This window comes from Ursus arctos, unplaced genomic scaffold (genome assembly GCF_023065955.2).
Source record: "Ursus arctos isolate Adak ecotype North America unplaced genomic scaffold, UrsArc2.0 scaffold_13, whole genome shotgun sequence".
NCBI lineage: Eukaryota > Metazoa > Chordata > Mammalia > Carnivora > Ursidae > Ursus > Ursus arctos.
The window spans coordinates 49,891,838-49,919,365 of record NW_026622797.1 but is presented as its reverse complement, the minus strand read 5'-3'; the positions used below and the strand labels follow the sequence as shown (position 1 = coordinate 49,919,365).

General features: G+C 42.2%; 1 protein-coding gene and 1 long non-coding RNA gene across 2 annotated transcripts in view; one reads left to right on the top strand and one right to left on the bottom strand.

Moving 5' to 3' along the window:
- LOC113264754 (coiled-coil domain-containing protein 162-like) overlaps window positions 1–27,528 on the top strand; it is a 53,023-nt gene that overhangs the window by 3,255 nt on the left and 22,240 nt on the right. Inside the window, exons 2-8 of the mRNA XM_026511665.4 lie at window positions 4,227–4,380; window positions 6,249–6,344; window positions 7,368–7,523; window positions 14,361–14,590; window positions 15,523–15,661; window positions 17,145–17,265; window positions 26,607–26,716. Of these exons, the coding sequence (XP_026367450.3) occupies window positions 4,227–4,380; window positions 6,249–6,344; window positions 7,368–7,523; window positions 14,361–14,590; window positions 15,523–15,661; window positions 17,145–17,265; window positions 26,607–26,716 (1,006 nt within the window). The remainder of the gene's footprint in view (window positions 1–4,226; window positions 4,381–6,248; window positions 6,345–7,367; window positions 7,524–14,360; window positions 14,591–15,522; window positions 15,662–17,144; window positions 17,266–26,606; window positions 26,717–27,528) is intronic.
- On the bottom strand, window positions 20,947–23,582 carry LOC113264755 (uncharacterized). Its single transcript, XR_006410996.3, has 3 exons — window positions 23,503–23,582; window positions 22,485–22,743; window positions 20,947–21,393 (listed from the first exon to the last, which is right to left on the bottom strand). It is a non-coding gene; the product is annotated as an uncharacterized LOC113264755 (long non-coding RNA).

Here is a 27,528-nt window from a genome sequence, read left to right as displayed (position 1 = left end):
TTGCACACGTGATGTGTGGTGTGTTAGGAAACCCTTGACTGCTTATTGACAATAAGGCAGCTAGCTGGAGGGTGGCAGAACAGTTTGGAGAACTCTGTGTATCTATTCTGGTATTTTATTAGGTTGGCAAATACATCCTGACACAAGAAACAAGACGGCCTTTCATTTCGGTGGGTTTTCCTGTTGCTTGAGTGCTGCTGGCGAGCTATGCTGGTCAGACCTACCCTCACAGAAGACACAGGCCTGAGCTTACCAAATGAGGGTCTCAGTGAGTTGTGACAGGACCGCATAACCTGTTTTCAGTATTTCAAAATGCATGGCGAAAAAGACACATTTGCCCAAAAGTTTTGTAGGTAAACGAAATGTCAAGTTTCTTTCTTTTTTAAACTGGAATTCTAAGAACTGAAATAAGGGAGAGAAGACATTTGCTTTGGTTGAGTTTCCGCCATGTGCCAACTCCATGGGATAGAAATCGTTTTCCCCATTTTTACAGATGAGGGAATAAAGACTCGGAAAAGTTGCATAACTTGCGCAGAGTCACACAGCCTTTTGTAGCGGAACTTCCATCCGCGCGGTTTGTCCGACTCCAGCGCCCTATGCCTTCCTTTAAATCATGTTTCTTCGTTTGTTCCTGCAGCTCAGAGCTGGGGCTGGAGGCTGATGTGGTGTTGAGTTGAAGTTAGGGAAACGTTTCATGGATGTTTGGTAGAAAAATCTTTCAAAATATGGGGTCCGTGGAGAGGGGGAAGATAAAAGAGGATCTATGCTAAAAATATTGGGTATCATCTGAGACCCCTTTTTTCACACAGCGTTAGAAACATTCTATTGATAGAAGGGGGATGGGTCCTACAAAGGACAGTGATCTAGACTGAGGAATGACTAAAGTGGGGGAAAGAATAACCAGTGATTTGGTCAGTAATGGCACCTGTAGTTTGGTCTCTCTAGAGTATATCATATTCTACGATTCTGGGGCTTGGACTAGCAGCCACATTTACGTGTGAATGTATTATATTTTTGAATAGTCTCCAAGCATCCGTAAATTAATAGACCTAGTGTGTGCACAAACTGTGTCTGGGGCTCTAAAGCTGCCAGGAATTGTGTTCGCTTGTGGCGCTGGGTAGCTACAAAGTTCTGTGTAAACTTGCCGGGATAAGAGAGCACGTCAGTGTTCTGTGTTCTTTTATGTGATTATCAGTCAGGTATAGCCACAAGAAGAGAACAGAAAAGACCCAGGAAAAATACAGTTTATTACAGTCACAGGTCCTAGAAACAGGATGTATGCCAGGACACGCACACCACATGGGAAAGCGTCTGTGTGGTCAGGAACAAGGAGATTGCTGAGCCATAGCCTGGAAAGGCAAGCCAGGGCAGGGTGAACCCATAAGACCTGCTGGGTTGAATAATTCCAGTGGGCTTTGCGCTGTAGAGGTGGTCTCTAGTTCTCTTGACTAGCTCTGGGATGAATAAAGCAGAGCAATATTGCCTCCCTAGGTGCAAGAGTCAGGTAGTAGAGTTGTGGCTTTGGATTTGTTGGTTTGCATATCAAAGCCATGCTCCTGCTGAGTCCTTTGCTATCTCTAAGAACTGCCAAGCCAAAGGAGGGGCAGTCTCTTCCTTAGCCAGGAAGGTCTTTAATGTCAAAACACCCACAATAAACAGAAAACAAATTTTAAAATATAAGCACTATAGTCAAGGATTGAACAAGTAAAATGTGAACAAAGCTGGACCCAGAGGCTGAGAGAAAGAGATATTCTATGGATTGGTGGGAGAGGAGAGCAAGAATGATATGAAAGGAGCCAACCCGGAAGAGGTTGTATGGGATACTGGATCTCTGTGCTTTTGATTTGGGCTGAAAATAGATGTTTCTATTAGAATATTCCACTTTTCGTTACCATTGTTTTGAGGAGATCCATACAATCTATACAAAGGTGTGGGTGTACAAAGTACCATGGGAGTTTAGAGGATGGTCAGAGACAGCTGGATAATGAACTCTTCCTCACTGGGCTCCTATTAAGCTAGAAGGTCAAACCCATTTTTTTATCTTGGACAGTTCCTGCACTTTGCTTTGTACATAGTAGGTGCTTGATACATCACTGTCACATGGGTATCAAGTGAATGATGGGTCCCTGGCAGGGCCCACCGAGAATCATTAGAAAACATGTGGACATATGAAGAGCAGGAGAAAATGTTCTCATTGAGCAACTCCAGGCTCTATCCTTGAACTCTCTGGATAAATCAATTATTTTATCTAGTCTCTCAGTATAAAGTAATATTCAACTATCTTTTGTTAATCCTCATTAAAATGTGAAAAGGTGGTATGATTTTTGTACTAGCACAACGGTTTGATGTAAAAATATAGAGCTCCCTTTATCTCTTTGAACTAAAGTTCACAAACCCCTTTTGCTGATGGCTAAAAGATTAAATTTTCTACTTTCATGTCATTCAGCCACATGTAGAGCTTAAAAGTGGTCAGTTTGAGATTTAAAATTAATTAATTCAAGATTAATTAATCTCTGGTTCCCTTTGTTTTAATTGCCTTCTATTCACCCTGTTGGTAAGGAAGGGATTCTGCCCTGGGGTTATGGGAATGGCCAAACACATGACACTGAACACTGGACAGGTGAGATCAATGGCAGTTTACTAGTCGTATATACTCACAGCCCAGGGAAGAGGACACTGCTTGCAACACAGAGCCACAGAGGAGCTGCACTTGGGAACAGAGTGAACGACCAGGGACTGTGGGAGACAGGCTTTGTAGTATCAAGAGGGTGTGATGTCCCCTCATTTCTGCAGGCGAATGTGATGGTTCATTTGAATGCTTTTGTGGTCTGGCAGGGAACTGAAAACACTACTCAGGGGTAAGCAAGGATCGCACTTGGGTCCTTTATCTGTGGGAGCAGAATGGCGATGGCAACTTGTGATTAAGCCATTCAAGGCCCTCCTGATTTTACCAGGTGTGAAGGCAGCACATAATATTGGACCTAATTTTAGGCCTTATACCACACCTTTCCCTTCCTTCATTCGTCAGAGAGATGATATAAGTTCCTGGGGGTGCTTATAAATCATCATAGCCGTTGAGGAGATGCGGCTACCTCACCTACCCATTATGGGTTATCTGGCCCAACCCCAGATCTCTTCTGATGGGCCTGATGCACAGTACCCCACTCTCTTATGGGGGCCCAGGCACTCCCCAGGTCTTTCCCCAACACTCTGATTGTCTGCTCGTCTCTGGGAGGCTGCCTCGTTTCCCTCAGTGCTAGTACCTGTCAGTTATGGTTAATCACCTTCTTTCTGATGTCTGCTTTATGCAAGACTTGGGCCAAGCCCATGGAAGATCCAGGAAAAAGGTCTCCTCGGTTTCGGGATACCCGCTCCTCAGTGTATCCTGTGTCAGTATCTTCTTTAAGGTATCCACTAGATCTAAGTTCCAGAAACTGTCTTTTCCTGCTTACTAAACTCTTATTTCCTTTTGGCAAAAAAAAAAAAAACAAAAAAAAAAAACCACCACAAAAAACAAAACCAAAAGTCATCGTAATTTATCATGCATACTTCCTTCTCTACAACTTATGGTATAAATTTCATGTGCTAGTCTTCAGGATTTTTGGTTCTTGATATGCAAAGCCAAGTTTTGTTCAAAACAAAACAAAAAGCTTCCTCTCTCAAAGCCCAAGATTTTATTATTTAATTTAAAATTTGGTTTAACATATCAAGAATCGTCTCTCCTATTGGTCTTGAAATAGTCAATTCAACAAACAATCCATGTCTTTGTTCTAGAGCTACAGCTGAACTGTCCAAAACAGTAGTCACATGTGGCTATTTAATTTAAAAGTTTAAATTAGTATTGATTTAGATGACGTAAAATTTACAATTCAATTCCTCAGTCACAGTAGCCACATTTCAAGTGCTCAACAGCCACATGTAGCCAGTGGTTACCATATTAGACAATCAAACTTAGCACATTTCCACATTGCATAAAGTTCTATTGGACAATGCTAGTCTAGAGTATATCTACCTTTCCCTTGAGGGCTGTGAATTATGGGTGAAGGGCAGTGTGTAAAGAAAGAAGGGTGAGGGATGAGGTTGTTGAGGAAGAAATCTGTCCATATTTCAAAAATGTTATCCTGCTACGTAATCTGTGTATCCTGTATCTTGTTTCTTTGAAGAAGTTTTGAGCTTTAGAAGCTTAAATAACTGCTTTTAATGAGATTCCCTCCATGTTTTGGTAGAAGAACATTTTTGGCAGCTGGAAATGCTCCTGCCTACCAGTCTGTCACAGACGGCATGTACCACGGATTGCCACCACTGAGCAACGCTCTTGTGAAGAGCATTTTTGCTTCACAGCTCAGCCTGCCCCAGCCACTAGATCCACAGAACCTCCAGGTACATTGAGAGGTATTTTTATACCTATAAATTGTGTGTTATACATCAGGGATTTTGGCACTTGGTTTCCATTTGGTTTAAATTTTGCAGGGGCTCTCCATGCTCTAGTGCTCTTTAGCCTTGCTTGGCTCCCCTTCATTGACACGGTAGAGCAGCCTGGGCCCACTGTTATTCCCAGTCAGAGACTTTGCCTCCAAACTGCTCGGCAGGCAAATTGGGGCAATAGTTTATCTGCTCACACCTGATAGCAAAACCAACAGTTGATCTTTTCTACTTAATAAATAATAATGACAGCAATCACAATACATAAATTAGGTCGGCAGCTGAGTTTTGAACAGCTCTGGTTACAACAGGTGTTATCAAAAGTAATCCCAGCAATATCAGACACCAACAATATTACCCACCTTCTACAGCTCTAAGTTTAAGGTTCTGGCAGGCCAGAGATCAGGCTGCTGGGCAGTCATGGCAGCAGTAGGTCACAAAGTGTTTTGGTTATCTATGGCTGCATAACGAATTACCCCAAGATTTAGCAGATTGAAACAATAAATATTCATCATCTCATATCGTTTCTGAGGCTCAGGAATCTGGGAACAGTCTATTGTGTTGTTCTCGCTAGTTGTATAGATCTCTCACCAGTGGCAATCAAGGTATTGGCCCAGGCTGTAGTCTTCTTAAGGGTCTACTGGAGGAGAATCTGCTCCCAAGCCCATTCACAGGTCTGTTGGTAAGCATCAGAAGATCCACTTCCAAGCTTATTATGTGGGCTTCTCCATAGGGCTTCCTCACAACAAGACAGATGGATTCCTGCAGAGCAAACAATTCAAGAGAGAGCAAGAACCCAAGGTGGAAGTCAGTCTTTTTAGTACCTCATTCCAGAAGTGACATCCCATCATTTTTGACATATTTTATTCACTAGAAGTGACTTACTAATTTTTGTCCACATTCAAGGGGAGAAGGCTTAAACTCCAACTTTTAATGGGAAAAGTATCAAAGAAGTTGTGGACATATATTTAAAACCACCTCACAAATCCAGGTCTTCTTACTCCAAAAGCTCCAACTTAACGTTCTTATGTTACAAAGCTAAGCCAAGTAATGCCAACATCAACCCCATGTAAGTCCCACACTTTTACCTTCCTTAGCAACAAGACAATTACTCTTGGTCCAAGTCTTGACCCTCATTTAATCCCAGGAGACAGGATTGACCATGACCATTGGGCCTGTTCCTACTGCCTTTGGATATTGCCTGGGATTAGGTAGATTCGAGAGTCCTGGCTTCCTGCCACCTGAATCAACTCCAACTCTAGGAATTGTCTGAAGCCAGTACCAAGTATACAAGTATAAAACAGGGTCAGATGGACAGACCCACTTTGTCCAGGGCTGCATGTGGTGCCACAAGTAGTAGGGGATGCCTTGGCTGTTGAACAGTGATATGGAGAAGACAGAGGCCCACATGTTAATGTTGTGACATTTGCTTTGAGTTGTTACTTACATTTGGAACACAATGGTGATGAGGGAAAACATTTCAAGGTTCCTAATACTGAGAACATTTAAGTTTACGTTTGTTGATTATAAATGTGTCCCATTGTTATTATAGAATTCTGGAACTTTCAAACGCTGGTGCTGACTAGTTACACTGAAGTCTTAAAAACCCTTCTATGTTTGGCCAGATTCTGGAGGGGAAAAAAAAAAAAGGTTATTACTCTCTCCTCTACGTTATCAGGGACTTTCTATCAAGAATTATTTCTACATAGTAAATAAATCATTCCACAGTGTTTTGGAGTACAGACACAGAAATCCTGTTCACATAAGATGTTTATTATTTATGGACACAGTACAGCATTATCATGTTTCTTATTTGGTTCTTTTAGGCATCTGTGCTATTCCCTTGGAGAGCATTTCTGGAAGATGGAGGACTGTTTCCAGTAATGAGTAGCAGCCCAGATACCCTAGAATATAATATGCAGGTAGGATAGGTCTTCTCACTAGTCACAGAGAGAACTGAATGCAGACTGCAAAGCAGGCGTCATTGGGTCCATAGGTCAGTGGTGAATAATTTATGAGATAAGCAGGGGTGTTTGATTATGAAGCTATAAACCCAATGCTACAAGGTGAGTCATGTTTTCTTACGACAGAAGAGAATCATGTTCTCAGTGGTATGGGCCTTGGTTGTAGACTCAGCTGCAATTCCCATGGCCTTCCATCTCCAATCACTCTTTGGGCCTCTTAGAGAAACACCCAGGCTGGAAGTTCACGGTTGTGTGACCAGGATCCTTGCCTGCCTGTGAACAGTGGCCGTAAGAGAACTCTTTAAGCAGGATCCATAAGGAGAATTTCTTTCAATTATGTGTTTCCCCCCTGATTACCTAAGCAAATATCATTGTGTTCTCATTTTTAAAAATAGAAAATACAGAAATGTATTAACAACATGAAAATCAATCATAAATTCGCTTCAAAGTAATATGGAAGTGGGGAGTGACAGGGATGGGGACAGGACTGGCCATAGGTTGATGGTTCTTGGGGCTGGGTGATGGGAACTATACCGTTTGCTTTTGTTTATGCTCAAAATTAAAATTGTTTGGATTTTTTGAAGTAAAGTAGTAAGAATGGTTAAGAAAATCAATTATAGTCCCCCACTAAGAAATAATCACAGTTCACATTTCGTTTTATTTTTTCCAGTATTTTCCTTATGCATACATGTGTTTATATCTGCACTTTTTAAGGAAAATTGATATCATGCTATATATTCACCATGTACAGATACCACTGTAAAGTTCTGGGAAACTTGGACTTCCATACAAAGCCAAAAGTCTGATATGTTCAAGGAGGACTTTGAGCTACAAATGTGACTCTGATTTTTATGGATTTTCTAATAGTCGAGCGGGCAGGGCTTATAAACATAATTATTCCTAGTTTTCTCCCCAAAATCATAAAGGATACCTAGAAATCTACGAAATGGGTGTTTTGTTTTGTTCTTTTTTTGTTTTTAGCTGTGCCTCTGTCGGCTGAGTGACCGTGACCTCAAGGTGGCTCATGGAGAGCTGGTGGGCATGCAGCTGCTTCTGGAAGATGTACTTCTGAGCAGCTATCATATGATCATGGAGGATCCCTCCAGACAGCAAGCCACACTGGACAAACACTCTCAGGTACTCTTGGTAAATAGTCTACATAATTGTCCAGCGCTGTATGGTACTAAAGGACCTTCCTCTCTGGGAGATGGACCAGAGAACCACCTCTATCCAACAGCCTCTCCCAGTGGGTCCCAGGACTGCGCTAATGCTGCATGCGACCAGCAGTGGAGCAGGGGTCGCCTGTGATCCACGGTATATTCATTTCTTTTCATTTTAAAAATAGAACAAAGGTTGTGGGAGGCCCATTGAAACCAAGTGGAACAAATAATCCAACTGGCTGGATATCCTTAGGAGTCACACATATTTAGAGTTGGAAGACACATTTAGAACTGGGGTCGGAAGGACTGGAGGGGTGTGACAGAGGCCCTGGGTGAACACCTCCAGCCTGGGCTCTCATCTTCATCACTCAGCTAGCCGATGGACGCCTAGGCAAGCCCTCCCCACTCTGGACTTGTCCCTCGGAAGCTCTGAGGTAAAGAGCCTCTAGCCCACCTTATCATAACTGGAAACAATTCTGCCTGTATCTGGGAACCAGACAGAGACTGGTCTGGACACAGGGTAAGCCAGGTGGCACCCCCATCTGAAGAGCTCCTCTTCCAAGCCAAACTTTCCGAGAGAGGCCTGCAGCAGCCACCTCCAATTCCTTACCTTCAGTCCGCTCCTCAGAAACTGCAGCTTGTCCGCACTGAGACCGCTCTCATCAAGAGCACCACAGTCCTTGTCACTGAATCCCCTGGATACTTTTCAGTCCCCTTCCAACCTGACCCCTTGTCAGCATTTGACCCAGTGTGTCCTTGCGGCCTCCCTCTTCCTGGCTTCCAAAGCACAGCTCCCTCCTGGTCTTCCTCTGGCATCGGTAGCCAGTCCTTCTCAGACTTCCCCATAGACTCTCCTCTGCCTCCTGCCTCCCCTCTACCTCTCCCAGTCCCCAGAGTATTATTTTTCGGGTTCTGTCCCGCTTCTACATTCCTACAGGTCTGCATTTTGACTTCCATGATGTTAGCCACTTTTGTCTTTGTAGGCCCTGTCCTCCATTAAAAAAAAAAAAAAAGCATTAAAAGTTAGAGTTTACAACTGAGTTAATATAAAAAAATGATATCCTATATAAAACATTTTATTCAACCTCAATATCCTGTATTTTCTGATTTTAAAAGAAATTAAAACACTTTGTGGGCCCTACGCACTGTGCCTTCTCTGTCTAGTCAGCATATGTCCCCTGCATACTATTAATACTACTATTGGCTATGATTGAGATATTTTCAGAGCGCTTTAGTAATTACTAGTTTCTTTAATCTTCACAGTAATTCCATGAAGTAGGTACTTTCATTATTCTCATTTTACAGATAATACTGAAGCTCAGAAAGGTTAAGTGGTGTCCCCAAAGTCACATACCTAGTGAGGAGAGAAACCCAGATCCCAACTGAGCAATCTAGCACTAGAGCTCCGTTCCACTCTTACCCACTACGTTGTTCCACTTCTCAGCCTCTCCCTAGGCAAACTCATCTGTTTTTATAACTATGATGACTTTACATGTGATGACTCACGCAATTACCATCTACATGTCGTGTCCAAATTTCAATTCGTGCATTCAACTTCCTTGTTCCATCCCAGAGCCCGTGTGTCCCAAAATGAGTTTGTTTCACTGCCCAAAACTCTCTCTTCTTTCCATATTCCCTGTCAGTGAACCACCACCTGCCCAGTTGCTCAAGCCAAAACATCTGGACACCCATCTTTGATTTCTCTCTTTCATACCCCACAATCAGATGCTAAGTTTTCCTATCCTATTACTTTAATATCTCTCAAGTTTGTCTACTGTTACCCATCTTCCATCACCAACCCCCAATCAGCATCATCTTCTAATGTTAGGTTATGAGCATAACCTCCAATTGGACTTCCTATATTCACTCTTGCCTTCTTCCGGTACATTCACCAGGGTAATATTTTTAAATGCAAACCTGATTATGTCACTTCCCTCTTATAACCCTTCAATGACTTCCAAATGCCCCGAGAATAGAATCTAAACCACCCATCTCCTGCTGATATCCCTACCCTCAACTTCCAGTGTTTCCTATTGTAACTTCTCTTTCATTTCTGATTTTATTTCTTTAAGACCTCTCTTATTTTCTTGGTGAGTCTAGGTACACGTTTGTCAATGTGTTTATCTTTTCAAAGAACCAGCTCTTCATTTATTTTTTTAAATTTTATTTTTAGTCTCTATCTCATTTATTTCTGCTCTGATCTTTATTTCCTTCCTTTTACTAACTTGGGCTTTGTTTGTGACATTTAAAGCCAATATTTCCTTATTGATTCTTCTGTCTGGACAACCTATCAATTAATACAAATGGGGTGTCAAGGTCTCCTACTATTGTTTTATCGCTGTCAGTTTCTCCCTTTAGGTCTCTTAATATTTGTAGTATATATTTTTTGGTGCTCCTACATTGGGTGCATATATATTTAGAAATGTTTTATCTTCTTGAGGTTGATTCCTTTATCATTATGTAGTGCCCCCCTTTATCTTTTATAATAGTCTTAGTTTTAAAGTCTATTTTGTCTAATATGAGCATAGCTACATCATCTTTCTTTTCATTTCCATTTGTAGGGAATATCTTTTTTCCATCCCTTCACTTTCAGTCAGTGTGTGTCCTTATTTATGGAGTGAGTCTCTTGTAGGCAGTATGTAAATGTGCCTTGCTTTTTTATCCATTCTGTGATTTTCTAGCCACTCTGTGATGTTATTAGAGAATCTAGTCTATTTGCATTTATTTTAATTATTATAAGTAGGTACTTATTGCCATTTTGTTAGTTGTTTGATGACTATTTTTATAGTTCCTTTCTGTTCCTTCCTTCTTCTCTTTCTTTCTTCCCTTCTGGTTTGATGTCTTTCTTTAGTGTTACGTTTAGAGTCATTTCTCATTTTCTTTTGTGTGTTTAACATAAGTTTTTGCCATGTAGTTACTGTAAGGTTCACATATATCATCCTATGTATATAACTGTCTCTTTTAGGTTGATAGCAACTTACATTTGAACATTTTCCGAACCCTACATTTTAACTATCACACCCCTTCATGTTTTGTTCTTGATGTGACATTTTACATCTTTTTATTTTATGTATCTTTTAACTAATTATTGTAGTTTTAGTTTATTTTACTTTTGTCTTTCAACCTTCATAGTAGCTTTATAAATTAACCTATTACCTTTAGTATATATTTACCTTTTCCAGTAAGATTTTAACTTTTGTATGGTTTTTTGTTGTTGTTGTTAATAATTAGTGCCATTTCTTTTCTGCTAAAAGAAGTCTCTTGAACATTTCTTATAAGGCCAGTTTAGGAGTGATGAACTCCTTTAGCTTTTGTCTGGAAAACTCTCTCTCCTCTTCAATTCTGAATGATAACCTTCAGGTAGAGTATTCTTGGCTGGAAGTTTTTTCCTTTCAGTACTTTGAATATATCATGTCACTCTCTTCTGGCCTGCAAAGTTTCTGCTGAGAAATCTGCTGATTATGGTGTTTCTCTTGTATGTAACAACTGGTTTTTCTTTTGCAACTTTTAAGATTCTCTCTTTAACTTTTGACACTTTAATTAGAATGTGTCTTGGTGTGGATCTCTTTGAGTTCATCTTATTTGGAACTCTCTGGGCTTCCTGGACCTAGATATCTGTTTCCTTCCCTAGATTAAGGAAGTTTTCAGTCATTATTTCTTCAAATAAGTTTTCTGACCATTTCTCTTTCTTTTCTTTTTCTGAGACTCCTGTGATGCAGATGTTATTCTGCTTGATGTTGTCTCATAGGTCCCTTAAGTTATCTTCATTTTTTAAAATTCCGTTTTCCTTTTGTGACTCTGTCTGGGTGAATTCCATTGCTTCGCATTCTGGCTTGCTGACCCATTCATCTGTTTCATCCAGTCTGATGTTTAACCCCTCTAGTGTATTTTTCAGTTCAGTTATTATGTTCTTCAGCTCTGTGGACTCGTGTTTGGTACTTCATTATACTTTCCATCTCTTTGTTGAAGTCCTTACTGTGTTAATCCATTCCTTACCCAAGTTTGGTAAGCATCTTTATGACCATTACCCTGAATTCTTTATCAGGTAGATTACTTATCTCCCTAGCATTATGGTCTTTTTCTGAGTCTCTCAGTCTTGGAGTGCCCTTGTGTAGTTGATGAAACTTCTTGTTCAACCTTGCCCTAGCTCTTGGTTGTTTCTTGAAACTTTGTGATTGTCTAATCAGCCTGATTTACTATTGATATGTCCTTGTCATTGAGGATGTACCAAGGCCTGTCAGTGTTCCAAGGGGAGAAATTTCATTTAGCACCAAGTTTCAGGCTAATCTGAAGCCAAACTCTCAGGCAGCAGCTTTTAAAATATACAAATATATTGGGGTGCCTGGGTGGCTCAGTAGGTTAAACATCTGCCTTGGGCTCAGGTCATGATGGTGCCCTGTGTCAGGTTCCCTGTTCAGCAGGGAATCTGCTTCTCCCTCTCCTTCTGTTCCCCCACCCCACCCCACTCATGCACTGTCTCTCTCCAATAAATAAATAAAATCTTTTAAAATATACATGCAAATATAGTCTTGTGCAGCCACAATCATAATCCCTGCTGGCCTCCAGACCAAAAGATCTGAAGTATCCTCTGGGTGACAGTTGCAAAACTTGGGACTGTACATGAGTGTATAAGCTCTTTCTGGGAGGACTTACTGAGCTGTATCAAGGCATAGGAGGTGCACAGGATGGTGTCTTCCTGCTTACGTTCCCTGGGAGCATCTCTGTAGCCTCTAGATGTAGGGAAAACCTGAAGCCTGCTTCTCAGGCTGAAGCTGCAGGCTAAGTAAACAGACTTTTTTCACAGGAAGCCAGGGTTGGGCTTCAGTCTGCCCTCTGCAGTGCCCTGGAGTATGGCCTGCCACATACTATCTTTCTGATTGTTACATTCCCTTGGAGCTCAGGAATGTCAGTCCTCTTGGCCACCAGGGCCAAGCAGTCAAGGAGCATCCCCTGTGTGGATTGCCTCTATCCACTGGCTTGAACTAGGCAGCTGGAGATTGTAGGGGGTAGGGCATGCTCTCCAGCTTCAGAAAGGCTGCAGGAAAATGTCTTGACTGCATGTGCCCAGGGGCTTTGGGAATGCAACAGGAGAAAGGAATGTCTTGTCCATGTGCATATTCTGGCTTTAGGCTGAGAGCAGGAAAATGCTGGGACTGCTCACAGTTGCCAGGCCTACAGTGAGTGCAGGAGTGTTGCAACCACCTGTGCTCACCAGCTTTAGCCAAGGAGTGGGAGCATGCTGCTATTGCTTGCTCTTGCCTGCCCCAGCTAGGGAGCAGGGAAGTGTTTGCAATGGGCACCTGCTCTGGCTTCAGCAAGGCGACCGATAATGCCATCACCCATTGCCCCTGCTTGTCTTAGCAGGGTGGTGCTGGGAGGGTTTTGCATCTGAGTTGGCCCACCTGTGCTAGCAGGGTAGGTGGTGCGTGCAATATTGGCATCTGCCAGTAGCATCCTCCATCTCTGGGGAGAGTTCATCTGCCCCTGCCCCTCCATTTACTTTTAGATTAGCCAATAAATCTCCTTATATAGTCTAGGTGCTTTTCAAACTGTCCTTTTTTTGCTGGGCCTTCAGGTGAAACTGCACACAAACCCTTCAAAAGGGGCATCTTGGGGCTTTTTGAGCAGAGGGGGCTACATGACCTGTAGGCTGCCCCTTCCCTGTCACCATGCTCAGCCTTGGTCTGTTGAATACTTTCCGTCACTGCATAAGGTTTTATTTGATGGAAGGTTCCTGAAGATAAAACAAATCTGGAAATCTTGGGTTAGCTGCTTAGGGAGGAGGTAGGCTACTTGAGGGGTTATCAGCTATGTACAGGAGCTGTGGGCTCTCCCCTGGGTCTAGCTTGCCAACTCTGCCTCTGACCAACCCTCTTTCTGGCAGCCAAGCCTTTCTGTAGATTATGTTAATAGTGCTGACGGAGGATCCAGTTACACTAGGTGGGTGTTCTTCCTGCTCCAAGGGAGGAAACTTGAGTGTCTGGGGTGCTGTTACCTGAATGTTCTCTGAGGCCCTTCTTGCTGTAACCTCATGATCCAGGTTTGTATCTTTGTCTGCAAAGCAATGCTCCTTTTCCTGTGACTGAGACCCTATCATCAGGGTGAAGGCCTGGGTGCAGGTTTCCATTTTGTCTGTCACTCTCTCGATGACTCTGGCCCTCACACCCTGGCTGCAGGAGAGAGGGACCTGAAAACCTTGTTCCCTCCACATCTTCCAGGGTTCAGAGCAGCCCCTCAACAAACTGATTTAAAGAAAGTACCAATGAATGAATAAACAAATCATAATTCTAAAGGAAAATTGCCTGTTGAATAATAAATTCAAATTAAGAGACATGTAAACTTTTAAAGGATGGGAGAAGGAATAGGAGATAAGATAAACTTATGTTTCCATTTCCTTATCCATAAAACAAGTAAATTCCCTAATTTAAGGTTATATTACAGCTCTACTGTGATGGGGAATTAAATCTCAAGTGTGTTGAAGGGCACTTTCCAGAATGTAGAGGCTAAACATGAAAGGCTCAATTTTTCAAAGGCAGATAAAATGTTAGTACCTGAGTAAAAGAGTTTTTAAAATGAGTGGCTCAAGACTCAAGCAGAAAGCTGAAATGGAGACATTTCCCTCTTTTCTGTATCCTATCTGTTTAGAAAGGATGCTTACCCTCTCTCAGCTCCAAATGTGCTGTAAACCTGAGAACCATTCCTCCTGGGGAGAATAGGCATTCTCCATAATGTTCCTTTCTGCATGGACTACATGTAAAAGGTCGTCCTATATTGACCTATGATTAATAAAGAAGAATTTCTGTAATGCTTTCAGCCAGATTTGTCCAGAGTGCCAGGATTCAGAAGTCCATTCCAAAGCAGCCCAAAAGCCTCCAGGCTGCTGAGGGGCCCATGCAATGCAGTGATGTCCCTTGCTTTCCTGAGATCATTCCTGGTGCTGTGGAAGCAGCTGGAAGTGCTAAAGGAGCACTGGGGCCGACTCAAACTGCGAGGCCAGGACAACGATTCTGTCTCCTTCCACAAACAGTTCTCAGAACTCTATGGGTGAGTGTTGCTAAGGTGGAAATTTTTGTGAATGAGTGGAATCTGAGGTCTGGTAAATTCCTCCCCTTACTCTGAGGGTGAGATTTGGTCCATAATCCTGGTACACCCAGCCCCACTAGGCAGAGGAAGCTGGGCAATGTGTCTCTATAGCCAGTGCTTTACAGGAAAAGCTGGGTTCTGTTGACTGCACGGACAGCGCCGGGTTCCACCAAGCAACACTGTATATCGTTTTCCTAGAGTTCTGTCTCTGGGAACTTGTGCTTCTCCAGTGTCCCCATGGTGCTGACTCTTCAGCTTTTTTAGTTCATAAGATCCCAGTGAGCCCTGGGTAGCAAGGTGCTGCTGCTGTGAACTCCTCTCCATTTTCTGCCCCATTAGACCCAAGTATTGAGTCTCTGAGAGCTTCATGCTTTGCAGCCAGAGGTATAATATGGTGCAACATGAGGTCTTAGGTCTGTGGGGTGGGGTGGGGTGGTTTCACAGCTTCAGGCTCTAGCTGGGATGACTTAGCTGGCGGGAAAGACATGTTGCTTCTGCCATGTGTCTGTTATCAAACAAGCATTCACTAAGCATCCACTCACCATCCTTGGACCTTACTGGGCACAAGAAGGTTCTCTTTGGTGGCATAGTCCCAATGGTCTATCTTACAAGTTATTACAGCCAGCTTTCCTGGTAACTAGGGAATGAGAAAACTTGTCAATATTTTGAAGAATGAAGACTGAAATTAAATGTACCCAATGGGAAAAGGCCTCAGGATTTAATATTGACTAAGGGAGCGGCAACTGTGATGAATTTAGATGTTGATGTGAGTGTCTGTAATGGGTTGGGAGGTTTATACATGATGACAAGAAACAGAACGTCAAGGAAAATAATAGAGAATCTGAATAAGAAAAAATGTTTGTTTGCTAATTTCTGTCTCTCTTCTTCAATAGAACTGACATTCTCTACCCCAGCATGAAAGCTATAGCTAGGCAGATGGGGAAAGAAGATGAATTCGAAAGTATTATAATAAGTAGTCAGTCTATTCTTCCCCCCAAAGGAGCTTCAGAAATCGAAATAAAAACTCAGCAGGTATGCAGAAACTATTTTGAATGTGACTTTGAAATTTTGCTTTATGGCATTAAGCATGTAAAACTACAGATATACCCAAGTGGCATTTTTTTCTAAGACATTAAGTGGAGATTGAAGGTATGTAAATCATTGAACAGGCTCAGAGGGAACTAAGTATTTAAAAGCATGTGGAGCTTTGATTAAGCAAATAACTACCCCGAATATCTCCATTTTGTAAGTCTAGATCTTCATATTTTGATTTTCCTCTAATTAAGGTAGACTACCACAAAAAAAGACTATGTATGATAGAGAACACCCTAGCATCTTTTTTTTTTTTAAGATTTTATTTATTTATTTGACAGAGAGAGACAGCCAGTGAGAGAGGGAACACAAGCAGGGGGAGTGGGAGAGGAAGAAGCAGGCTCATAGAGGAGGAGCCTGACATGGGGCTGGATCCCAGAATGCTGGGATCACGCCCTGAGCCGAAGGCAGACGCTTAACGACTGTGCCACCCAGGCACCCCCAAGAACACCCTAGCATCTTAAACTTAGAATCTAGCACACAATTATCCACCCCCCGCAACACACATACCCATGAAAATGGAGTATTTAAGAGAGCTTAAGATGACTGTTTTTCCGAGAATAAGACAACATGATTTACACACTAGTCCACTTGGTGTCCTAGATGATCTACGTGAGAGGTTGTTTTTCCAAGTGTTTGTTCACCTTGGTCCCGGGACACAGTCTCCACATGGCTGTGTTCCCCTGTATCTGTAACACGCAAGGCTGTATTCTCCTTGTTACTGTAACAGGCAAGCAAAACTTCCAGCTGTTTGAATGTCAGTGGAGAGATTCATGTCCCCTGAAGTTCAAGAATCCAGTGGCAACCGACCCTCCACCCCCACAACACACACACACACACACACACACACACACACACACACACCCCAGTCCCAAGCCCATTGCTTACCCTTCTGAGCCCTGGTTCTCTCTAGTACCTGGGGTCCTCTGACAGGGAGAAACATGGACTCTACAAGCATAATGGTAAAGTAAGGGCTCATGGTTATTGGGACAGTTTTCTCCTGGTCCTGTTTGGAATTTTAGGTCTTCTCATGAAATCCTCCTTGATAACTAAATAGAGTTTCAGGCCCAGGGGTTTCTCTTGTAGTAACCTCTCATAAAATTCCTGGCCACATATAGAGACCCCCAAAACACATGAGGTCACCTCAGACATTGAACACTTTGCTATTTCGCACGACTTGGTAAAAAAGGGTGGTATTTTATCACCTAGGATGTGGGCCAGGAAGAAAAGATGTTGGTCTCCAAAGAGGTATATCTACCCTTGCAGAAGCACTTGGAAACCCAAGAAAGGAACCCTTCTTTCTTCCCTGGGAGAGAGTATCTGAAGAACAGGACCTAGCCCCAGACCCTTCTGTAGGAATTTGACTTAGCTGCTCAGAGGATAAGCTGAATGTAGAAAGTGACTCTCAAACTTCTTACTCTAGCTTCAGAAACTTCTGGAAAATCTTGAAATTCATATGATCCAAGAAGTATTAAGAAAAGTTAACAGAGAGATAGCACTGGTGATATCAGAAAAATCCAAGGAGCAGTGTACTCTCCCTACAGGTAAAGTATGTTTATTTTATTACTTCACAAAATAGCATTTATTGGGTTTTTTTCCTAATTATAAAAGCAATCCATGTATCATTTTCATGATTAAAAAGTACCACAATGTCCAGAAAATGAGGTAAAAATTAGTTTTTCACACCTTGGCCCAGAGAGAACTAGTAACACTTTGATGTATTTCCTTCCACCTAAAGTCTTTTAAATTTCTTTTAAATAGAGAACATTTGTTAAGTTCAGTCTCAACTCTGATGATTAACTCATAACTGAAATAAAGTTGAAATGGGTAAAACACATAAGCTTTCCTTATTTGTAATATATTTAAGTGTGTGTGTATGTGTGTGTGTGTGTATACAGACACATACACACAATACATATATATGACATATATGTCAAAAATCTTACAAATACATGTATTTGAGGTGGGAAGGAAATCACAATTATTTCCTTTCATCTGAAGTCTAAAGTCAGGATCACTTCACAGGCATGTGATCAGTGTACTCACACAGGACCCAGCACTACTTGGGGTTTAATGCTCTATGGATACCGTCTTGAAACTCTTGATTTTAACTTAGAATTTGTGTTTCGTAATTGGAATTCAGTGAGTCCATGGAGCATGCACCAAGGACTTAGAGCCTATGCCTTACACAGAGTCCCACTTCTTATTGCTTCCCCACCTTGCCCGGAGGGGTTCTCAGCTGCCTACTCCCCTGCTCTCTGGCACCCTAGGCACCCCAACCTCCGCCTCAGCATCCCCACCCTGCAATTGCTGCAGTCCTCTACTCCACTGGGGGCCTGAGCAGGAGGAAGATCAGGATATGTGTACCTAGTAGTATCTCAAGGACCCTAGTCTGGCAACATTATGGTACATCTGATGGGTGACTCAGTGGGAGCAAGCCTATTACCTATCCCTAGATTCGTACAATAGCCCAGGATAGAGGTTACAATACCCTTGGGGTTGCCTGTCCACAGTGGGCCCCCAGGAAGGAAAGATGCCTGGCTCAACTTCTCTGTTCCTGGCCAGGGCATGGGGCCGCCGTCCAGTAAGTACACATACACTCATGCTTCCGGTCACAGGGTGGAGCCCCTGGGTGCCTGTGAGGGTCGCACTTGCCTTGCGCGCGTTCTCATGCCTGGGGAGTGCAACATTAAAAGCAAATAAAAACACCATGACAGGTCAAGAGAGAGACCACGGAAGAAAGAAGGCACTAGATTTTAGTACCTACCGTGGTGATTTTGTCCCCCTGCGTTTTGGATAAGAAGCCCTGCATTTTTATTTTGCACAGGGTGCCATAGATTATGCAGCCGGTCCTGTCTGAACTTCAATGTCTACTCCTGACTCCTGCTAATTCTGCAGGAAAATCCACAGCCTTTAAATGACGGAGAAGTTGTTTGACTCGCAAACTAAATTAGGTTTTCCTTTTGAGACAAAGTCCACAGACGTTATAATGTGCATTAATAATCTATGTCCTCACCTAAGACATTGTCATTTTTATCAGTGCTTCGAGTAACTGAATTCTGTAAACAGGGCTCTGGGAAAAGGCTATGCAGTGAGAGGGCAAGCCACTTCTTGGCTGGAGAGGTCACCAGAGAGAGAAATGTCACCAGAGAGCTGAGTGAGGTTGCACTTCAATTACAGAACATTAAACAAGACACAAAGCACTTGTTGTTGGTGCCATGTTTGCTGCATCCAGGCGGCTCCCCTCGAGTCTTGGGAGAAAATCCACAGGCACACAGCAGGTGCACCCATCTGCATGTTTCAGGCTGTGGTTTAATGAGACACCTGGATGGTGGGGGAAGGGAGAAGCAGTTTTGCTTTGCGGTTCTGCTGTGTGCTGCCTGGGGCAGGGTGCCTGTCAGCTGTGCTTGGAAAGAACCTTCAGTAAGGGGCTGGTGGGAGGCAGGCAGAGGGGAGGGGTAGAGTTATTGTTAATGGTGGTAAGGGTGATATTACCAAAACTTTGGTTAGAGTGTACTGGCCAATTCTAAGCTCTTGTTGAGATTCTATACTCATAACTTTTAAAACTAATGCCAATAGTGAGGGTGTTTTGTTATTGTTGGTTTTGTTTTGGGTCTGTTAGGCTGACTCAATGTGGGTGTCCTCCTGTAGTGAGTTCCCCCAGGGTAAGTGATGGAGTCCCTGCTGTGTGCCAGGGGTACTTCTATAGACTTTTCTTCAGTGTAGTCTTCCTGAGACCTCTGTGGTTGGGGAACCTTCAAAGAAGGCAAAACCTTGGAATCGCCACCCACCTACTGTTCATCTCAGCAGCAAGAAGATGCCATAGTGGATGGGGCTTCCAACAGGGGCCGCCTCTTCATGCAGAGACCACCTTTTGTGGTCAGGTTTAGCTTGGCACTAGGAGTTTCTACAGAGGGAGTTGGGAATGGAGAGTATTGAGACCCAGGGGATATCCCAAGCTCTTGTCCTTCCCTCAGGGTCTTCTCTCTCCCTGTCGGCCAACTCTGGTGTCTACATTTATTATCAGCCAGAAACAAACCCTCCAATACTTCTCTGTCTCTTCCCTCCTTCCCATCTTGTCTCGGAGCTTAATCTTCTTGTATAACTTCTGAATGAGTTTCAAGTTTATCAGAGAGCATCTGAAAATGCAGCAGCCACACCTGGTCCGGTGCTAGGTTGTTGTAGCTGAACTGGTGCTCCCCTGAGAACTTTAAAAAGTTGCTCCAGACATCCTTGTTAAGTCTTGGGGCTTGGCTTAGCACAGAGTTGGGTTCCACTGATTCAGAAAAGCACTGCTGTTCCCCATACTTGACATTTTGGCACCGAAGTCATTCTTAATTGATTTTCTCAATTTCTCTGAGCATTTATAAGGTCAGCAATCTCCAAAGTGGAGTGCCTATATCCCAGGGGTGTAGGAAGGAAATATTAGAGCTTCTAAATAGATTAAATCCATATGTAAGAAGTCACATGTCACACCCCACGCTGAGGTGTCCTGAAATGACCATTTCGAGACAATCCACAAGCAAGCACTAAGAAATAGTGGAGACACTTCTAATCCCAGTACATGCTTATAGTCAGCCACATTGTGAGGTTAAAAAGATAAACACATCTGATAAGAAGTCAGACAAAAAATTTTAAAAGGTCAAGAAAACTCTTAGGAATGTGGTTTGAGATCCATTCTCACTGATGATGAGCTTCACCCTAAGCATATCATGCTATACAATCTTAGCCCGTGATAATAGTGTAGATAGAAATACATAAATATACACATGTTAACAGTGAGTGGACAAAAATGTTTTGCTTGAGTAAAGCACAATCCAAACACTTAGGAGAGCATGGTCAAGGCCCGCATTCCCAGCAGTGTGCCCTAGAACACCAGTTTCTCAACATGTTAGTGCAGCGGTTCTCTCCAACACCCGCACTAACAGACTCACAGGCTATCTGAAGCTTTCCATTCCCTCGGTAACACAAGCTGGCAAAATACTCGCTAATTACAGTCTCTGGGTTAACTATGTTTACCTAGCATCATTGATCATTGTTTGCTCCAAACCTGTTCGTGCCAGTTTTTCTCGTCATTGTGTTTGAGTAATTTAATTAAGTATTATGTAAACCAATGAAATGGGAGTACGAAAAGAGATCTGTTCTATAAAAACAAAGTTGAAGTGGATAAACTGTGGTACATCCAGTCAATGGAATAATATCTAATGCTAAAAAGAAATGAGCTATCAAACCATGAACAGACATGGATAAAAATGTATATTACCAAAGCAAAAGAAACCAACCTGAAAAGACTACATATTTTATGGTTCCAACTATATTCAAGAAAAGGCAGAACTATGGAGACAGTAAAAAGATCAGTGGTTGCCAAGGGTTTAGAGGGGAGAGAATGATGAACAGGCAGAATACAGAGGATTTTTAAGGCAGTGAAACTATTCTGTATGAAAATATAATAGTGGAGAGATGCCAGTTATACATTCGTCAAACCCATAGTCTCATCAAGAGTAAACCTCAATGTAGGGGCGCCTGGGTAGCGCAGTCGTTAAGCGTCTGCCTTCGGCTCAGGGCGTGATCCCGGCGTTCTGGGATCGAGTCCCACATCAGGCTCCTCCGCTGGGAGCCTGCTTCTTCCTCTCCCACTCCCCTGCTGTGTTCCCTCCTCGCTGGCTGTCTCTCTGTCACATAAATAAATAAAAAATCTTAAAAAAAAAAAAAAAGAGTAAACCTCAATGTAAACGATGGACTTTGGGTGATAATGACATTTCAGTGTATGCTCATCAGTTGTAACAGACGTACCACACTGGTGTAGGATGTTGGTAGTTGGGGAGGCTGTGCGTTGGGGGTTGAGGGGGCAGGGAATATGTGGGAACTCTCTGTACTATCTGCTCAATTTTTCTCTGAACTTAAAACTGTCCTAAAAAAAAAAATGATACGTTTGGATTATTTCATGGTCTTTTAGTTTTCTTTCCATAAAAAGAAAGAAACAAGCAAACCAATAAACCACACACTAGAAAACCACACGATGTGTTATGGTTTCTAGAAGAAAGATAGTACAGAACTCCAATGAGTGGGTGCATACAAAGAAAAGGCCTAAGTTCTATGTTAGAAAACTGGCAAATATTTGTATATTTGGGTATTTTTAAGTTAAATAAAATGTTTACGGTACTGCAGGTCATTTTTTTTAAGTATTGTCCAGTTTAACAGACTTCTTTTGATTAACAAACCAACACTTTAGTCTCGATTGCAAGGAAAGAATTTCTATTGTGTTTTGCAAGGGTTGAGGAGCAGGGGGAAGCTTTTGTTTGTTTGTTTTTTGCCAAAACAAGTTTGGGAAACTTATAAATAATATGAAAAAGGTTTCTTTGCTCCAGAACTTCTCAGAGCCTATCATAGTGTGCACTATAAAGCTCCAGAAGAGAGAGAATGAAATGTTCTTTATTTTTAAATTTTTTTAATTTAAATTTAAGTTAGTTAACATATAGTGTGTTATTATGTTCAGGGTAGAGTTTAGTGATTCATCAGTTGCATATAACACCCAGGACTCATTACATCAAATGCCCTCCTTAATGACCATCACCCAATTACCCCAACCCCCCACCCACTGAAACCTTCTTTAAATTTATTTGATTACAGAACCCTTTTCTCCCCTTGAGAATATCTATCATCAACTCAAGGGACTAGTGTTCTGGGGAGCAGTTTGAGAAACACAGGAGTACAAAATACATACATACATATCCTTGAAGCAATAAGGTTTCAACCTACCCACCTTCTGGGGGACCCCCAAGTGGTCAGGAGAATGTTGGTTGGCAGTTGGATTCCTTCAAGTTTCACTTCTGCTTGGCTCAGGACCCAGGAGCCATTTAGGCAGACGCTAGTGGTTGTGTTAGAGAAGTGAAATGCTATGAAACCAAGACGCCTTTCCTAGAGGGAGGAGGCTGACTGGAGGGTAGAGGGAGTGTTCATAGAGGGAGAGACGGGAAGTGGTTTGGCCACCAGGAAGTCAAATTTTCCTGCAGTCAGAGGACCTGGGAATAGAATGAGAGGAAAGAACAACACCCTAATTTAACCTCCAGTGTGCTGTCTCCTACCCACCTCCATTCTGCCGTCAGAAACTGCTTCATCCTAAAGAAGCCATGACCACACACACACACGGAAAATGAGACCCTTTTGGAGACCACCAACTCCACTTGGCCAGGAGTTACTTCTGTTGGATGAATTCTACTCTCCCTGGCTTCCCCTGACTCCTGCCTACAGAAGTACTTGCATGTTTGAGCTTGAACTCATGAGGAAGAAGCATGGTGGGAAAGTTTCCCAGCACTTTGGTAAAATACTTCCCCTTTGGCTCAGCCTGGAGCTAAACCCCAAAACCACCTCTGTGGGCATTTGCCAGGTGATGGTCCCCAAACCAGAAGTGTGTGGCACATGTGGTCCCTCGCCAGGCTTTTCTGTGAGCCAGAGACCAGCTAATGTGCCCTGGAAAAAGTATCCAATTTCTTGTCTGAAAAATCTCTGAAATATACATGAGCTCTGTTTTGTCAAAGCTTAAACTTATAAAAAGGCTTAAACATCCTAAGAATTGTGAACTTCTAGGCACATTAACTCTTTGGATTTTCCACTTCGACTATGCTAGGACAATGGTGTTATGTCTACTCACCTTTATTATCCTAAAGGAAAAACAAAGTCAGATTTATATGTTTATCATGGAAAATAGCCAATTGTTGAAGAATTCTGGAACCCCATTTTCAAAATCAGGACCACCCAATAAATAAGATAATTGGAAATACCATGGGCTCCTGCTCTGTCTTATCCACATTTCTGAGACGATTGTGCTGGATGCTTCCTCTTGTGTGCACCACGCCTCCCGTCAGAAAAATGAAAGTATGAGTAGGAAATCACATCTGAAATTAAAAACAGCTGGGGATGGGGAGTGGCTCTGTGTGTACTCTTGCTGCTGGCCAGCACCCCCACAACAAAAAAGGGAGTGGGGCAGGGCTTGGCTTCTACCTATGACTCCATAGGTTTCTCTTTAATTGCAGACTCCCCTGGCACCGTGCACAAGGAAGTAGGCCCTACCCAACATAATTAAACATACACATGTGCTTTTGCTCTTCCATATGGAAGTTAAGGAGTGTTGATATATTTCCACAGCTCCAGCACTGTCATATTAAGTTTGACTTTTTTAACATTCACCCGGTTCAAAACTCAAAACAATAGGAAAATATATGTGTGTAGAGATCTCATTGCCACCACTGACCTCCTTTTGTCACCCCATGTAACCACTTTTATTAGTTTTTTTAATATATACTATCGGTGCTTCTTTATGCATATGTTAATTCTGTCTTTCATCCAATATCCACTTACTGGGCACCTAGTATGTGCTAGACTACTTTATTTTAGGCAATGTTTGGGGGATACATCCTTATTTTCATGGAGCAAAACTCCTTACTCTTGTGGAGTTTTTCATCTAGAAGGGGATAGGCAGATAATAAGCAATAAACATAAGAAATAAGAAAATAATGGAGTAAGAAGTATGGTGGTGTGGGGGTTTGAAGGAGGCACACTGCAATTTTAAATAGGGTAGTCAGGATAGATTTCATGGAAAAAGTGACACATTGAGCAAAGTTTGAAGGTGATGAGGGAGTTAGCTATGTGGTTATCTGGGCAGACAGATAAACAGACAAAAGAAAAGCCCATCCTGAAGTACAGCCCACACAGAGGACCTAAGCAGAGCATACTTCCATGTTTACAGAACAGAAAGACCCAAGTGTGGCTAGAAGGGAGAGAATGGGTGAGAGTAGTAGGAAATGAAACCAGAGAGGAAGAGTGCAAAAAGACGGATCACGCAGGGCCTACTTTTAGCGTTTACTCTGAATGCAATGAGGTGCCTGTCCCATATTTTGAGTGACATGATCTGACATGTTTTATCTTATTTTTAAAGATGTATTTATTCATTTAAGGGGGAGAAGGGCAGAGGGAAGGGAGAGAGAGAGAATCTCAAGCAGACTCCCTGCTGAACTTGGAGCCCAATTCGGGGCTTGATCTCACAACCCCGAGATCATGACCTGGGCCAACATCAAGAGTTGGATGCTTAACCCATTGAGCCACCCAGGTGCCCCTGATCTGACATATTGTAATGGAATATCTCTGGCTGCTCTGTTGAGAATGGACTGTAAAGGAAAAAGGGTGGAGGAAGGGAGAGGCTGCTTTGGAGGCTACTGCAATAATCTGAGCACAGGGAGATGGTGGTTCAAACAAGGCTGGGAACAGTGGAACTATTAAGTGGTCAGATTCAGGGCATATTATTGAAGTAACCACTAATGGATTGTGTACTGGGTGTGGGAGAAAGAGAATAGTCCATGATAACTCCATGATTTTTGACTTGAGAAATCGGGAAAATAGAATTGCCATCAGCTTAGATGGCAAGTTAGAGAGGGAAGATCAAGAATTTATTTATGCCCAAATGACAACTTATTTATGCCCAAATGACGTCCAAGAAGAGATGCCAGGTGACTATTGGATCTGAATTTGAAGGTTGTCAGCATACGGATGATATTTAGCCATGGGGCTAAATGAGATAGCCAAGGGAATGAGTGTGGATAGAAAAAAAAAGGAGGTGAACCAAGGGCTGAGTCTGAGGACACTCTAATGTTAAGAGCTGGGGGTGGGGAGGGGAAAAGGACAACCAGCAAAAGGGACCTAGAGGGAACAAACAGTGAGGAAGAAGAAAAGGAGGACAGAGTGGTATCACAACGTCTAGTGATGAAAGTTTCTCAAGCAGGAGGAATATGACAAATTATGTGACATGCTTCTGAGAGTCGAGTAAAACATATGTTTTTAGTCATGTTGGGGTCACTGGTACTTAATACAAAATCAGTTTCAGGAAGCGGTGGAAGTGAAAGCTGGGTCAGTAGGCTTACGAAAGATTTTGAGAGAAGTCACAGACAGTAAAGATAGGTCTTTCTTTCTGAGAGTTTTGCAAAAAAAAAAAAAAGGCGGGGGGAGCAAAGAAATGAAACCATAGCTGACAGGGGAAGTGGGGTCAAGAGAAGGATTTTTATGAGGTGGGAGAAATAACGTGTGCTATTGTGAATGACCCAGGAAAGGGGGGAGAAGTGATATTGGAGAATGCTTTATTTCTGGAGTGATAATCTTAAATAGGCTTGAGGGGATAGCCCTTCCTTTATTATATTTATCATATCTTTCTTATAAAAGATAAGAATATCTTTATATTCACTATTCCTCACCTGGCATTTTCCATGTAACAAACTATGGTTCTTTCCATATCGATACATGGAGATGTTTCTCTCTTTTTTATAGCTGCATACTATTCCATTGGAAGGATGAACCCCAGTTTATGTGTTGCTTGCAAGCTACTGCTGTCCTAAACAATACTACTCTGAATAACTGTGTATATGCCTCATCTCATAAGTCAGCGTGTTGCCACTTCAATCCATAGTCTGTCAGCTCTGGACATTTCTAGTCTACGACTGTAAATATAATAGCTCTTCATTTATTTCTGTTAGTTTTGTTAGGCCAAAATAATTGTTTAGTTGTATGTAGGGACTTAATGAAAATAGATATCATGTTGGATCAACAATAACATTTAATTCAGGATTTTTAATTGTAATAACAGAATAGTGTTCACTGGGCTTCAGAAGTACTTTTCCAAATCTTTTTATTAGGAATCTTGTTAGAGATTTTCCTTATTCCTATGTTCTGGAGGATTCTGTGACCTCAACCACCCCCCCCCTTCCCCCTGCCTCACCCATTAGTTTTTGTGTATTTGGAAATAGCAGCTTCTTGTGCCCAGTGTTATGTCTCAGAGAGTAGCCATTGATTGTTGTTCAATGTTTCATGATACTACCATTGGTGTGTTTCTCCCCCCTAGACCTTTGGAAGCACCATGTCATGAAAGAAAACTTCTCCGTTAGCAGACCACAAATTGTTGAAAAATTTATACAGAGATTAATGGAAAATTACCAGGATGGTGGACTAGAGGTATGTATTGAAGGTTAGTCATTTTAGAGTATGTTTTTTTGTAACAGAAACCCAAACAAGGAAGACTTTCCCTTTAACACTATTCCTAATGCTTCCCTTACTCCCTTAGAATGAAGATATGAATTCTGAGGCTTAACTCAGAGTAGTAGTTACTTGCTGTCATTTTAATTTTGGAAAAAGATTGATTTCTAATAAATTATGGGAGAGAAATTAGAAATGCTTGTTGGCTAATTTCAGATTTGGCCAGTTTTTTAAAGTAACCTTGGCGTTTGTTGATGAATAAGTTGTTTTTAGCAACATTTCCTATGTTGATTTTTTATTTTTTTATTTTTAAAAAATTTTTCGAGAGAGGAAAAGAGAGCGCATGTGTGCATGCATGCCCACGTGTTCAAGTGAGGCAGGGGGAGCAGGTGGAGAGGGACAGAGAGAATCCCAAGCAGCCTCCATGCCCAGTACAGAGCCTGACTCGGGACTCTGTCTCACGACCCTGAGATCATGACCTGAGCAGAAATCAAGAGCTGGATGCTTAACTGACTACGCCTCCCAGGCACTCCCTGTGTTGGTTTTTTAATACAGAAAATTTAGAAGAGAGAAACTAAAATAGCCCATAATTCCACTACCTAGAAAACAGTTTTTAAATGTACAATTAAAAAAAAAAACTATCAGAAAGGTAACATTTCCACCTCTCCTTCACTCTACCATCCCCAGTTATCCCTCCACAAAGGAAACCAGTTTCAATGATTTTTGTGTGTGTATATATATTGGAATCCATGGTTACACTATGTAATATGTATTTAACAATAGTATGTATT